Source organism: Sorghum bicolor, chromosome 6 (genome assembly GCF_000003195.3).
Source record: "Sorghum bicolor cultivar BTx623 chromosome 6, Sorghum_bicolor_NCBIv3, whole genome shotgun sequence".
NCBI lineage: Eukaryota > Viridiplantae > Streptophyta > Magnoliopsida > Poales > Poaceae > Sorghum > Sorghum bicolor.
The window spans coordinates 53,598,541-53,612,563 of NC_012875.2; the positions used below are offsets into that span (position 1 = coordinate 53,598,541).

The 14,023-nt window shown below is 46.3% G+C and overlaps 2 protein-coding genes across 2 annotated transcripts; one reads left to right on the top strand and one right to left on the bottom strand.

Moving 5' to 3' along the window:
- Positions 1,430-3,705, top strand: LOC8056609 (polyphenol oxidase I, chloroplastic). The gene is made up of 3 exons (XM_002446900.2): positions 1,430-2,013; positions 2,188-2,449; positions 2,606-3,705. Exons 1-3 carry the CDS (start codon positions 1,475-1,477, stop codon positions 3,464-3,466), a joined length of 1,662 nt encoding a protein of 553 aa, XP_002446945.1. The 5' UTR covers positions 1,430-1,474; the 3' UTR covers positions 3,467-3,705.
- On the bottom strand, positions 3,881-6,828 carry LOC8056610 (eukaryotic translation initiation factor 3 subunit G). Its single transcript, XM_021462277.1, has 2 exons — positions 6,347-6,828; positions 3,881-4,695 (listed from the first exon to the last, which is right to left on the bottom strand). Exons 1-2 carry the CDS (start codon positions 6,708-6,710, stop codon positions 4,160-4,162), a joined length of 900 nt encoding a protein of 299 aa, XP_021317952.1. The 5' UTR covers positions 6,711-6,828; the 3' UTR covers positions 3,881-4,159.

A 14,023-nucleotide genomic window follows, 5' to 3' on the forward strand; every position in this document is an offset into this window, starting at 1 on the left:
CTTAGCCGACTCCTAAGTCGGCTAAGCCGACTTTCCTCTATGTCGGCCAAGCCACAATGCTCAAACCTCGTGAAAATCGGCTCAGCCGACTCCCAAGTCGGCTAAAGCCGGCTTTCATTGGTATTCCGAGTCAGTTTGGTTTCCGAAACAGTTTTGGACCCATTTTAAACAGGGAATTTGGAGAATGTGTTTTGGAATTGTTTCCTAGTAAGATAAAACCACGCCGTCTCTATATACGAAAGGATCATGGTCGATTAAGGATCCCAACTTACAATCATCAAAATACATCTATTACAGGCCTTTTACCCTCTTTTCTCCCTATTCGTCAGTTCGTCACGTCTCCTAGCGAGATTTAATGGCGTTCGAGGCACCCTTGCTAGTCTTAGGAAACCCTCCGTGTGCTCCTCCTCGACGGATCTTCCCAAGAGATGCTCAAAATTCTAACAGGTGAAAAACAGGCTCGACATTGGCCTAACCGATCTCTAGATTGGTGTCTCGGTTCGCTGCATTCTTGCTGTGATCAAGGTCATGTGTTTACCGTAGATATGCTAACCGTAGCTGGTGTGCGATCCGAAACACTATCCAACATCATTGCACCAACACCCAGGGGCCGTCGTAATCCCTGCAGGTCGAGCTTTTTTTTGAGGGGGAGGGGGAGAGGGGATGGACTTAGATATATATATATATATATATATATATATATATATATATATATATATATATATATATATATATATATATATATATATATATATATATATATAAGTTAAAACAAGTTATAATTAGAAGGAAGGGATATAAAAAACTATTCAATCATCTGTTCTGGTCGTCAGAGCTAATCGCACTTACCAGTCCATGACTCGCCTGTCAAACGACGATGTTTATAGCTGCTGCTTTTTTCGTCGGGATTAATGAACTGATAGCGAATGTGAACTGTGTGATCTCCATCCTACGGGGGTTAGCAGTAGCACTTACGTGCGCGTGTGACAAACGAAGCTGACAGCATTCTGCGTGTGAGATGTGGTACAGATAGAGAGTATATAACTCTAAGCATGTCACGATTTAGTGTGTTCGGTGAATTTTGCGTCAAATTAAACGACCCATACTTAGCTATCAACATTCTGCGTGTGAGATGTGATACATAGAGTTAGATAGCTACAGTACGTAATTTTCTCTTGGTCTACGAGGAACTATATATATAGACGTACGTAGCACGCATAGTTTTTTGAAACGATTTTTTGTTTTTTTGAAACACGAGTAGCACGCATAGTTGGCAACGAACCAAACATCGACACGACACATGTAGCAGTAGCACGTAATAAACAGCCAAATGAAACATCAGTCTAGTAGCCGATCATAGCTCACACGTTCTATATATAGCCACTCGATCGGTAAACCATGGCACGGCACCGATCGCAGCTCACAAAGTTCACACACTTCACAGCACGCTCACCACTGAGCAGCACCTAGCGCCATGTTGAGCGCCACCATGCCACGAGGTTTCGCCGCGCTTCGCGCGCCGCCATGCTGCAGCCTCCAGACGACGCTGAGGTGCAAGGCTACCGGCGGCGCCGACCGCCGTGACGTGCTCCTCGGCCTCGGCGGCGCGGCAGCGGCCGGCCTCCTCACGTCGTCGTCCAGCCGCGGCGGTGCGATCGCGGCGCCGATCCAGGCGCCGGACCTCCGGGACTGCCACCCGCCCGACCTCCCCGACACGGTGGGCGACGTCAACTGCTGCCCGCCGGGCGCGGGGACGGCGATCGTCGACTTCACGCTGCCGCCGGCGGTCGGGCTCCGCGTTCGCCCGGCCGCGCACCTGGTGGACGAGGAGTACCTGGCCAAGTACGAGAAGGCCGTGGCGCTGATGAAGGAACTGCCGGACGACGACCCGCGCAGCTTCGCGCAGCAGTGGCGCGTGCACTGCGCCAACTGCGACGGCGCGTTCGACCAGGTCGGGTTCCCGGACCTGGAGATCCAGATACACAACTGCTGGCTCTTCTTCCCGTGGCACAGGTGACGACGACGGATCCATGCATGCTGGCGTACGTGTAGGGTGTCACATGTGAACTAAGGCTCGTGTATGCTTTAGCGATTAATAATTAATTAACGTGCAACTTTTGTTCTGAAGTTCAACGTCTATTGCACTGCTTAATTAGTTCTCTTTCACAAATTGGACAACGCGTGCAGGTTCTACCTGTACTTCCACGAAAGGATTCTTGGGAAGCTCATCGGCGACGACAAGTTTGCACTGCCGTTCTGGAACTGGGACGCGCCCGGCGGCATGTCGATGCCGGCGATCTACGCCAACAAGACCTCCCCGCTGTACGACGAAAGGCGTGACCCTGCTCACCAGCCGCCATTCACGCTGGACCTCGACTACGACGGGACCGAGCCAACCATACCAAGACATCAGCAGATCGATCAGAACCTAATGATTATGTACCGTCAGGTCAGTGTTAGTATAGTCTTGTTGTACGCAATATTACAACCTCAGTTCTTGGAAGACCGCACTAACATTGAACACTCAGTTCTTCGACGTAATTGAACACTTCATCACTGATTAGCATACGGATGGATACACATGTATGTCTCTTATATACGCCAGATGATCTCCGGTGCCAAGAAGAAGGAGCTCTTCTTTGGGCTTCCTTACCACCAGGGCGACCAGCCAGACCCCGGCGCAGGCAGCGTCGAGCTCATCCCGCACAACACAGTACACTTCTGGAGCGGCGATCCGAGGCAGCCCAACGGAGAGGACATGGGCAACTTCTACTCCGCCGCGCGCGATCCGCTCTTCTTCGCGCACCACGGCAACATCGACCGCCTGTGGTCGGTCTGGAACGGCCTCCGCGCCGGCAACACCAACTTCACCGACCCCGACTGGCTGAACGCCAGCTTCCTTTTCTACGACGAGGAGGCCCGCCTCGTGCGCGTCCGCGTCCGCGACTGCCTCGACACGGCCGCCCTGGGATACACCTACCAGGACGTCGCCCTGCCGTGGCTGAACGCCAAGCCGACCACGGAGACCGGGTCTCCGGCGCCCGCCGCGGGCGCGCTCCCGGCGACCCTGAACCGGACCGTGAGGGTGGCCGTGACGCGGCCCAGGACCTCGAGGACCCGCCAGGAGAAGGACGCGGAGGAGGAGGTGCTGGTCGTCGAGGGGATCGAGGTCGCCGACCACTTCAGCAGGTTCGTCAAGTTCGACTTGTTCGTGAACGAGTCCCAGAGCGGCGGCGGCATGGGTGCGGCGGCGGCGCAGTTCGCGGGGAGCGTGGCGATGACGCCGCACCTGGTTCGCCCAGATAAGCGCAGGGGCTCCGTGAAGACCGCGGCGAGGTTCGGCATCTGCGACCTGCTCGACGACATCGGCGCTGACGGGGACAAGACGATCGTCGTGTCGCTCGTGCCGAGGTGCGCCGGAGACATGGTCACTGTTGGTTGCGTCCGGATCGAGTATATTAAGTGAGGTCCTACTACCTCCTACCGCCCTAAGAGTACATGTGCTAGCGCCTAGCGACATCTGCTCTACGAGTATCGAGTATATACGAGGTCTATATATACATGAACAACTGTGTGATGTAGGAGTATACCTACGTGTATCTACGACTCCGGGATCGAGATTGTGTTTGTGCCGCCGTGATTATGGGTTAATCGTCAATACGACAACAATGATTATGATTAATAAAATAAGGGCATTGGTAATTAGACTGTGCATGTATGGACAATAAGGGCATTACTGTAATAATTAGTATGAAGTACGGATGGACAGCCATTGCAAGTATATCGGTGCAAGGTCATTTTGAAATAAGCTGGCAGAATTGCATGCAAACGAAACCAGTGATCCATGTAAGCAACTAATAACGAAATGAAAGAAATGCTGTAGACAAACTACGACATCCAAAACTCATCCATTATCCAACTCTGGAAATGCTCTAGACAAATTACAGCATAAGAAATTCATCCATTCTCCAATATACCCATTCGAAAGTGGCGGGCACAAAATACACCAGGGACATACAACTATCTCGTTCAAACAAAATAACCGGCACAAGTTCAGAACGCAGGATATGCGCATACCACGGTACTATTTCCGACCGTATTATACTGGTAAACACTTCAGTGAATATATGCCAGGCTAGTAGGTAAGTAGAAGCAAAATCTAGTTCTTCTTTTCTGACCACTCAACTCGGAGGATAAGGTTATCATAACCATACCCATTGAGCTTGCTGATAGCCCTCTCACCATCCTCTCTATGAACGAAGTTGACAAAGCCAAAGCCCCTGCTTGATCCAGTCCTTCTGTCCTTTGCTACGAAGGCACGGTTTACAGGGCCAAACTTGGAGAAGAGCTCAAAGAGGTCGAACTCACTGGTGTCCTCTGAGAGATTGTTCACACGGATAGAGTTTTCATCATTCCTTCTCTTCATCATGCTTGCTCCACTTGTATCAGTACCTTCTTTCTTGTTTGGAGGAACATATGCTCGCACACCAGTACCAAGTGGTGCTGCCAGGCCATCGGCAGTAGAAGGAACGTCGACAGGACCTTGGGTCTGTGGAGAAAGGTCCTTGTAGGGGCACTTCGAGGTCCAATGATCACCCTTTTTCCCACATGTTCGGCAAACCATGAGAATGCCACTTCTTGTACTTGCCATATCCAGTGGATCATCAGAAGTACATGGTTCCTCGGCCCTTTTCCCTACAATTGAGAGGACTAACAAATTATGGCAAGAAGATACAATTGAAGCAACACCAAAAAAAAGTTTTGAGGCTTCTCAAACAAGGGGTGGAAGATGTATGTGTTATAAAAAAAGGAAGATAAACTGTCAGCTACTTCATAAATATTAGTGTCATGGTTGCTGAAGAACAATAACACTGGCTGCAGAATGTCTCTATATCGACAAGATGTAAACTATTGAGCAGACAGTGACATATGCTTTACCAGGTTGGTTTGGTTTTGATCAACAGTAATTGTGTTAAAACTTGGGATGTCTGGAAACAAACTAGTAATGTGGTAGTAAAGTAATCGTGTTAGGTTCTGTTGAGTTTGCATTCAGGAGGATATAATTCTACAGTGGAATTAGATCACGGGGAAAATATTAAGTGCAAACCATGCATCTACTCAGTGGAATCATGAAAACACTTTACAGAAACATACTTTGAAGTTTTCAAAAAATTTCAAAACTGTGCACATCTGTAGTGCATCTATGGATGTACATTATCGCAAAAATAGAGATTCAAACTCAATTTAGAAAAAATCATATGGAAATGATAAATTCCAAGTGCATATGCACTAGAAGACAAATTCCCAAGAATTTTGACCTCTAGTGCATATGCACATGAAATTTGTTATTTTCAGGTGAATTTTTACAAGACGAGTTCAAATCTCAAATTCTATGACAATGTATATCAATATATACACTATGGATGTGCATAGTTTCCTAGTATGTTTTTCTAAAGGGTTTTCACGATTCTACTGATTAGAGCGTTTGCCTTGAATATTTTGCCATGGATCACCTGAAGTTGATGATACAACTGCAGCAAATCTCCACAGCTGGACCATGCTAATTTTGGGTGTTCGTAACGCAATCACTGATTGTACCTGAAGCAATCGGAATGATAATGAACTACTAAAGCATGTTCCTTCCATGGTAGATTATACTAGTGTATATAGAAAGAACATTATAATCAATGTCCACAGAACATGTCCATAACTAACAACAGTATCACCAATGGATCATAACATGGGATTTGAGTCTACATGGTGAAACTGAAAAATGTGCCCACATATGTCTCTGAAAGGGTGAGCCCCCTTCTTTTAACATATACTAAACTTTAGTATATCCATTAGCTAGACTTGAATACTACATTATATATGAAGATGACTAGGGAGGATGAAGAGATTAAAAATCACAATGCTAATTTTAGTCTGTTTGTAACACTACCATAGCATCGTTAATTGCATCAGCATGTTCCTTCCACAGTACTGCAACTTGAAATCATGCATGGTCTACAGACTGGAATGATACATAATTCAGGGAGAATGGTGAGTCATAAGAAAATGAGGATGCAAATTTTGGCTGTTGGGTAACTATGCATTTTTTTTAAACAACAGTGTAACACTACATTGATTCCATTGTGAGCACATGGAAAGAGAATTTTCCAAGGTAGATGGTGGTTTTTGATGTTCTATAAGACCATAATTCGTGTACACAAAACATGTCCATAAAACTAGCAACTGGAATATACTCTTATGGTTGACAGATAAATCAATCAACGAGGAGCAGAATTCAGCAGATCTAGGCCGGAAGAAACGCAACGCATGCGGGTGAGAACAGAAGCGCTACTACCTCGGGCTCGTGGGCGCTCGAGGAGGACCTCTTCGGTGGAGACCATGGTGAGGCGCGAGCCGGCGTCGTCCCCCTTGACGGCGTCGCCGAACTTGGCCCACGAGCGGCGCTCGACGGCGCTCCTGGAGAGGCGCGCGCGCGCGAGGAGGCTGCAGGTGCGGGTGGTGGTGACGACCTTGACCTTGTTGCCCTCGTCGTCGAAGCGGTACTCGATCACCGTCCGGAGGCCGCCCGCGTCGGGCCCGACGACGACCCGCGGCGGGAGGAGGAGGACGAGGCCGAGATCGCTGGCGCCGTCATCGTCCGCGAGCTCGCCCCACTGGTACTTGCGCTGCTGCTGCTGCGTCGCCACCACCGCCGCCATGGCTCTCGCTGTCCCCCGCTCGCCGCGCCGCGCTGCGGGCGTTAGGGCTTTGGTCGGTGCGGCGGTGAGATGGGTAGAAGGGGGGAGAGCTTTGGGTTCGGTTGCGATCGCGGCGTAGGCCTCGTAGCGGCTTCCGGAAGAGGAGATGGGCTTTATTTATGGAGTCGCCTATGGGCTGGCTCAAATGGGCTTTCCCTAGGAGGATGCAGGCTGGGCTTATCAACGCGTGTATCCAAGCGATGTAGGAAAGCTTCGGCCCAGTTTCAAAGTGTGCGAGGAACTGATGGCCAAATTGTGAAGGAGGTGAAGGCTAGGGCTCGTAACTTTAATTTTGTTGAGTTTGTTCATGAGAATAGAAGCTCAAACGTTGATGCTCACAACCTAGCTAGGAGCTTAATCTCTTTTGTACCCGGCAGACATGTCTGGCTGCTTACTCCGCCTGAGGGCGTTTGTAATTTGTATGACCAACTCTATTAATAAAGAGTGTGGTGTTTTTTTCTCAAAAAAAAAAACTGATGATGAGTGCTGCTTTTTTTGTCATTTCCAACAACATTACAACAGCACTAGCTGGGGTTCAAGATATGGAGCACACGAGCGGTCTACGTACGGTCCTAGCTAGTAGAAATGGCCTGGGTGTGAACGTTGCGCGTTAGTTGGAGTAAACAAATGGTTGACATCCGAATAGGACGACGTACGGTGTCGCGCTGTCTCTCTGTCTCGTCGTCTCGATCGATCCCAATGCAAAGGAGCTACCGTGCGTGCCTAAGCTACGCCGTCTCTCTCGCGCTATTTGACTGTTGTAGTCTTTTAACGAAACTTTGGTTCACATCGATCATCATATCAGCACTTGTGTCGTCGTCGTACAAATTATTTGACAGTCTCTCATCACCATGCATGCAAGTCAGTCGCCAACCAATAGTTGCCGAGGTTTCCGACGTGACATGATTCTTCCTGTCCCTCTCGCGCCCGCTAGCTAGCTCTCTCTTTATGTGATCAGCTGGCTAATAAGGCGATATATAAGTTTGTACTACCAAAGCGAGCCGAACGTGGCATTGTTCTTGCCCGTCGATCGTCGTCGATGCACATGCAAGACAAGAATTAATATGTTAACTTCAGACATGCTTTCAACAGGTCATCATTTATATCCCCGTAAATACTCGCTCCAGAGCAGGTGGAAAATTCAATGCATGCATGGTGCCGAGCGTGGCGGGGGTACAGTGGCCTATCTATCTACAAACCCATAGTACGTATAGATCCACAGGGCAAGGGTTTAGGTTTATAGCCGACGAATGATGATGGCTCGGTCTCGTGCCGAGCGAGACTGCACTGCAGGGTATGTAGTGCTGCTAGAATTTCCAGTCACCCCAAAGGCGCCAGCCTTTTTCGCACAAACTTGACTTGATCGATCCACGACCCATTGCTTGCCGCCATGCAGGCAGGCAAAGGGCGGGTACGACGTCGACGGTGTTGGAATGAGAGGGAAGCAGGCGCATGCACATGCACCAATAGCGGAGAGAGAGAGAGGACGTGAAACACACGGGACACAACACAATGATGGCGATGCGATCAGTGGCCCGTGCAGCTGCAGCGCACTGCATGCGCTCGTGCTCGCATTTTGCATGCATGGGGATGGTGGGAGAAGTGACCACCTCGCTCTCTGTCGCCCTCGCTTGTACTACTGTAGTACTCCTGCGCATCGCGTTGCAGCAGCCTCGTGTTTTATTTCCCGGGGCCGGGTGATCGCTACGTTGGCCAGGGCGGCAGCGCAGCGCGATCGCCCAGTCCGTGCCGCCGGCCGCCGGCGAAACGTACGTGCACGACCGGCAAACGGGCGTCGCCACCGGGCAATTCGTAGTAGTACCCTACCTGCTCGATCGGGCCACACGGAGTAGTGGGCGGGCCAGACTTTTAGCCATGGTGGCCGGTGCTGGCTGCTGGGCCAACGGCGTAGGAGTACGTACGTTTTGCGTCCGACGCAATGATGGCGCGTCGTGCGCCCTAGTTAAGCCCGTGTTTCCTTTCAGTCCCTTTTGTATAGAGTAGCGTTTCCTTCATTTCACTTCGTTTTTTTTTCTTTTTGCCCTTAAAAAATGAAAACAAACAAATCGGTACAAGCATTTATCCATGGCGGGACAAAATTTTGATGCCATTGGCAGCTCCACAGTACTTGCGCGCTCTTGTCCTGTTCCTCCGCCCCGCCGTCGTATGTGAGACCAAATTGCATTTATGATTTTTTCCATCTTGTCACATCGAATTTAACATATGCATAGAGCACTAAATTTTAATAAAAAATAACTAATTATATTGTTTACATCTATTTTGCAAGATAAATCTTTTAAATCTAATTAATTTATTATTTGACAAATTACTAGTGTCCAAACACTTTTCTTTTTTCCGAACTAAATAAGGCCTATATACACATATACGGTACATTCATATGTACTGTCTCAATATATGGAATACTGTATACATATGAAAGGATTCCATTCCACTGTGCTAGGTACTCTTTGGAATGCAATCATTTTTTTTCCGCCGTTTTCTGGTTCTATATAAGACGGTGGGATGGATCTACCGTCAGATCATGATTAGGTTAACAGAAACTAAGAAAAGTCAAACCATGTTGGGCATTTATCCATATATTCATAAGATACAATAATCCCTTCTCATTTTTATTTGTTTTATTTATTTTTTAAAAAAAAACGTCTCTTGTTTGAAATGCTTTGGCTCTCTGTTCAACCTTATAGCCGTTGGCTGACACGATAATAAATAGGTAAAACCAAGTTTGCAAACCACCGCATGGATGAATATCTAAAAGGATCTTCGTCAAGCAAATGTGTAAAGCCGGCGAGTGCGCCTAATGTTGGCGATCCAGACGCAACAGTTTCAACGCGTGCATAGCCGTGCTTCTGGCCACAGCAAGTAATGATTGCCCGTGTACAATTTCCATGCAACTACGCTTGGCATTGTCCACTGCTCGCTCGTCCCTCGAAAGTCATTTTCTTTACTGCTACTGTCACTAGTACTATCCCTAAAAGGTGGTTTAATTTCTAAAGGCCTGATTAGTTCACATCTAAAAACTTTTCGGCCCATCACATGGAATGCGCATGCAAAGAGCATTAAATATATATTAAAAAATAATTAATTGCATACTTTACATGTATTTTGTGAAATAATTTTTTTAAACTTAATTAGTCTATGATTAGATATTAATTGCTATAGTTATAAATATGTTATAGTACCCAAATGAGTTATTAGCTCAAAGAAATCAGCACCTAGTTATGTCCTAACAAAAATAACATGGTTTGCCCTAAGTCAAACTATTTTAAACTCTATTAATTTTATAGATAATATTATTGATATTTAAAAATTGAATATGTACTCTCTTTATCCTGAATTATAAGACGTTTTGATTTTTCTAAATACATAAATTTTCTATGTCTAAATACATAATAAAAATAAAATATCAAAAAAGCCAAAATATCTTATAGTTTGGAATGAAAGGAGTGCATGATCTATATTTAATGATGCATTTAATTATGCTTATTTTGAGATTTTTTATTTAAATTTAGTTAAATCTAAAATGGGTTGACATGTATTAGGAGAAGTTAAGAATGCTATCTTTTGGACGTTCGTAGGTAGTATGAAGTTGCCCAGCTCGTCGGAACTCAGAATAATGAGTAACTAAGGCCTTGTTTAGTTTGCAAAATTTTTTGGGTTTTGGCTACTGTAGCACTTTCGTTTTTATTTGACAAACATTGTCCAATCACGGAGTAACTAGGCTCAAAAGATTCATCTCACAAATTACAGGTAAACTGTGTAATTAGTTTTTATTTTTATCTATATTTAATGCTCCATGCATGCGACCAAAGATTCGATGTGACTGAGAATCTTAAAAAATTTTGCGAACTAAACAAGGCCTAAACACGTTTCTCAGTAGAAGTCGCTGCAGGGGATGGAGAACATGCATGTGTGCGTAGTTGGTGAAAATTGGCAGAGAGACAGAGCAACAAGTGATGGTGTATTTCATCAGGCGAAATAGTGTGGCAATTATTCATTCTGTCTGGCCTCACGAATGGCACTGTGCTTCGGTCAAACGAAACATTCCTATATTGTAACACCCAAAAATGTGAATTTCAATTAATAGGAATTAATTTGATTTATTTAAGAGTTTGTGTGAGCATTTGAATCTAGCAAAATAAATAGTTTTGTGCAAATAAAAATTATCATAAGTTTAGAAACGTGAGTTTTGCATTCACGCTGGAGCATAATTATTTTGTATTGTATGTTCTGTTTTATTGTGATTATTTTGTTTCAAAGTTCTTTGGAAAAAGGAATTGAAAAAAAAATAAAAAAAAAGGGAAAACTCCCTGGAAGACCAGGCCCCGGCCTGCCCCTTTCCCCCCTCTCATGGCCGGGCGCGGCCCAATTCCCCCTCCCCGCGGCCCAGCAAGCCGCGGCCCAGCCGGGCAGCAGGCGCGCCCCCTTCCCTTTTCCCTCTCTGGCCGACAGCTGGGCCCTGCCCCTTCTCTCACTGCGACGTGGGACCCAGCGCGCAGCGCTCTTCTTCTTCCTGCGCGCCGTGGCCGAGCAGGACACCAACTACCAAACCGATTCCGTGATAACCGGGATTTCTTGGCAAATCGTGTGCACCAAGCCCCTATAAAGGGTGCTGGACTCGCCCCGCACCCCGTTTTCCCACCGTGTCGCGAGATCGAACTCTAGGTGCCCTACACAAGCTCGGGTTTGGATCTAGCCTAGGCCGAGCCGTTCCCACGCGCCGCGCGAGATCTTCGCCCCCTCTCGGCCGATAAAAAGGCCCTAGTCGAGACCGCGGTGAGCTCCTCGGTCTCCTGGCATTTTTCTTTTGTATTTTGGTGCACGGAAAGGAGAAACCTGGTGGCGCCAGCGAAGAACACGGCGGCGGCCATGGCGCCACCGCACCGGCGCCTGGGTCCGGCCGGCCGCCGGCCACTTTGTTTACCCCGAGCGCTCCCAGCCGTTAGATCGAGGATCAGCGGCCAAGATTAGAACTTACCCCTTCGGGGTAAATCTTGTTAAAGAGACCCTGGAGTTTTCGGTATTAAACCCGCCGTCCCTTGGCGCCCATGGGGAATACGCTTTCTATTTCGGAAAACGTAAACAGCTCGGTTTCAGTCAGAAATACGCTTTCACTATTTACAGATTTGCCATTGGAATTGTTTTGCTTATAAAATGCTCATTTTAAATCCGATTTGATCCATTCAAATTTAGTTAGATTCATAATTTCGCGCTCTACATGTTAGTAGTATTTATTCACTGTTTTGAAACTTTTTAATTTCCTGGTACTATTAAATTAATTATTTCTCTATAGGAAATCTTAGAAAATTCATATCTTTCACATTTTAAATCCGATTTTCGTGAACTTTACGTTTGTGTGATCATGGCGCTGCGTAGAATATTTTGATAAACTTTTATACTGGTTTTACCACTGTTTGGTGTATTGTTCTAATTATATCTTGTTTGCTTCGTGTATGTTTGTCTACGTTGGATTGCGTGTTGTTGATTGATGCTTGGGATTAGACGGTGAGCCGTACGTTGGTGATCAAGATCAAGCTTTTGAAGACCAGCAAGCTCAGGAGAACTTTGAGCAAGGCAAGTATAACTTGGGATCATCCTTGCTACCTATCCACTTATAAATACATATATATCATATGCATGCTATCACCTTGTCGACCTTAGCAAAATCATAGATGATTGTTACCTGTATTCCTTGCCTACCTACTTGATGTGCATTTGTTGTAGATGTGCTAGTGCTTGATATAATCCATGATCTTGTAAGATGATTAATAGCTATGCAATGAACATAAAAGAATGACACATATAACTGTATGAGATCTTGTCTGTAAGTGATCACCGGGACAACAGTGCAACCATGAGGGCTATAATGGCTCTGGCTTTAGCTCAGTATGAAGACCTTTTCTAGCTTGTTAGAGGTTACCCGAAAGGGCGGAGGGGCTGAACCGTTTTGGGTATAGTGTGGCCTCTGTCTGTATGAGTATAGGCTGCGAGTCATTGTGCCATCGGAAGGGGGGCTCTATATCTGCGCGCAAAGGAAACCTTGCGGCCCTAACTTGTTAGACGAACTTTTGAAAGGCTTCATAGTGATCCCTGCCGACCTCCCTAGGAAGGGGGTTAAGAGATTAGCTACCTCGGGCGAAGGGGTAAATCATGACTCATGGGTAAAGATGTACAACCTCTGCAGAGTGTGAAACTGGTATACTAGCCGTGCTCACGGTTATGAGCGGCCTTGGGGGTTCTTGCTGCGACGACGATGAGCTTGTTATGTTATTATGTTCATTTGATTATTGTTTATGCTATGAGTTAATTATGCTTACATTTGATCATGGGATTAATTGATTATTTCTGCTACCTTGACAATTGCTAATTAATTTTGAACATGATATCCACTATTAAAAGCTAAATGCAGTCAAACCAGTGTCAGCTATTTGAGCCTCATGAACCCCTGGTTATACTTGTTGAGTACGATATGTGCTCACTCTTGCAATTTCCCAACACCTCAGGATATGATATTGAAGATGACTGGAATGAGGATTACCGTAATGAGTACTAGGTTTGGAGTCAACCAGTCAACAGTGTCCCTGTGTGGAGCTTCCGTCGAGAGCGTTGTTTACTTTATACTATCATTTTTATATGAGACTATGTGATTCAATATATATTCCGCTATGTAATAAACACTGCAATGGTACATTTGAGATTTGTCTACTTATGTGTGCGACTGTTTCTGGGGCACATATGAGTCTTTTATGCATCCTATTTTGTTCTTAAAATATGGGTGTGACAAATTGGTATCAAAGCTTTGTTGACTGTAGGACGCAAACCTAGTTAGCAAATGGTCGAAAATTTAGGTCCTTATTTTACTTACTTCATGCTTCCCACTATGGTCTTGTTATTTGTTAAAAGTTTATGCTTCTCTATCTTGCTCTATTGTGAAATTATTGCATCCATCTGATCTATGTCTAAAAACTTTTTGTAGATGCCGCCCCGCACCCGTAGTGCTGCACGCATGGCTGCTGAGGAGTACCGTGCCATGTTCAACCTAGGAGGACAGCATGTGGATGGAGTTCCTGAGCTGGAAGATGAGGAATCAAGGGTGGAAGCTCAGGAGGAAGTGCCTGAAGATGAGGAGATGCAAGATCCACCTCCACCACAGTCTGCTAATGCAAGGATGGGGTGGACTACTGAGCTGTGGATTCCAGAGGCAGATCCCAAGGACTTCTTCCATGAGAATTTGGTGCTGACATTGAAACACCATT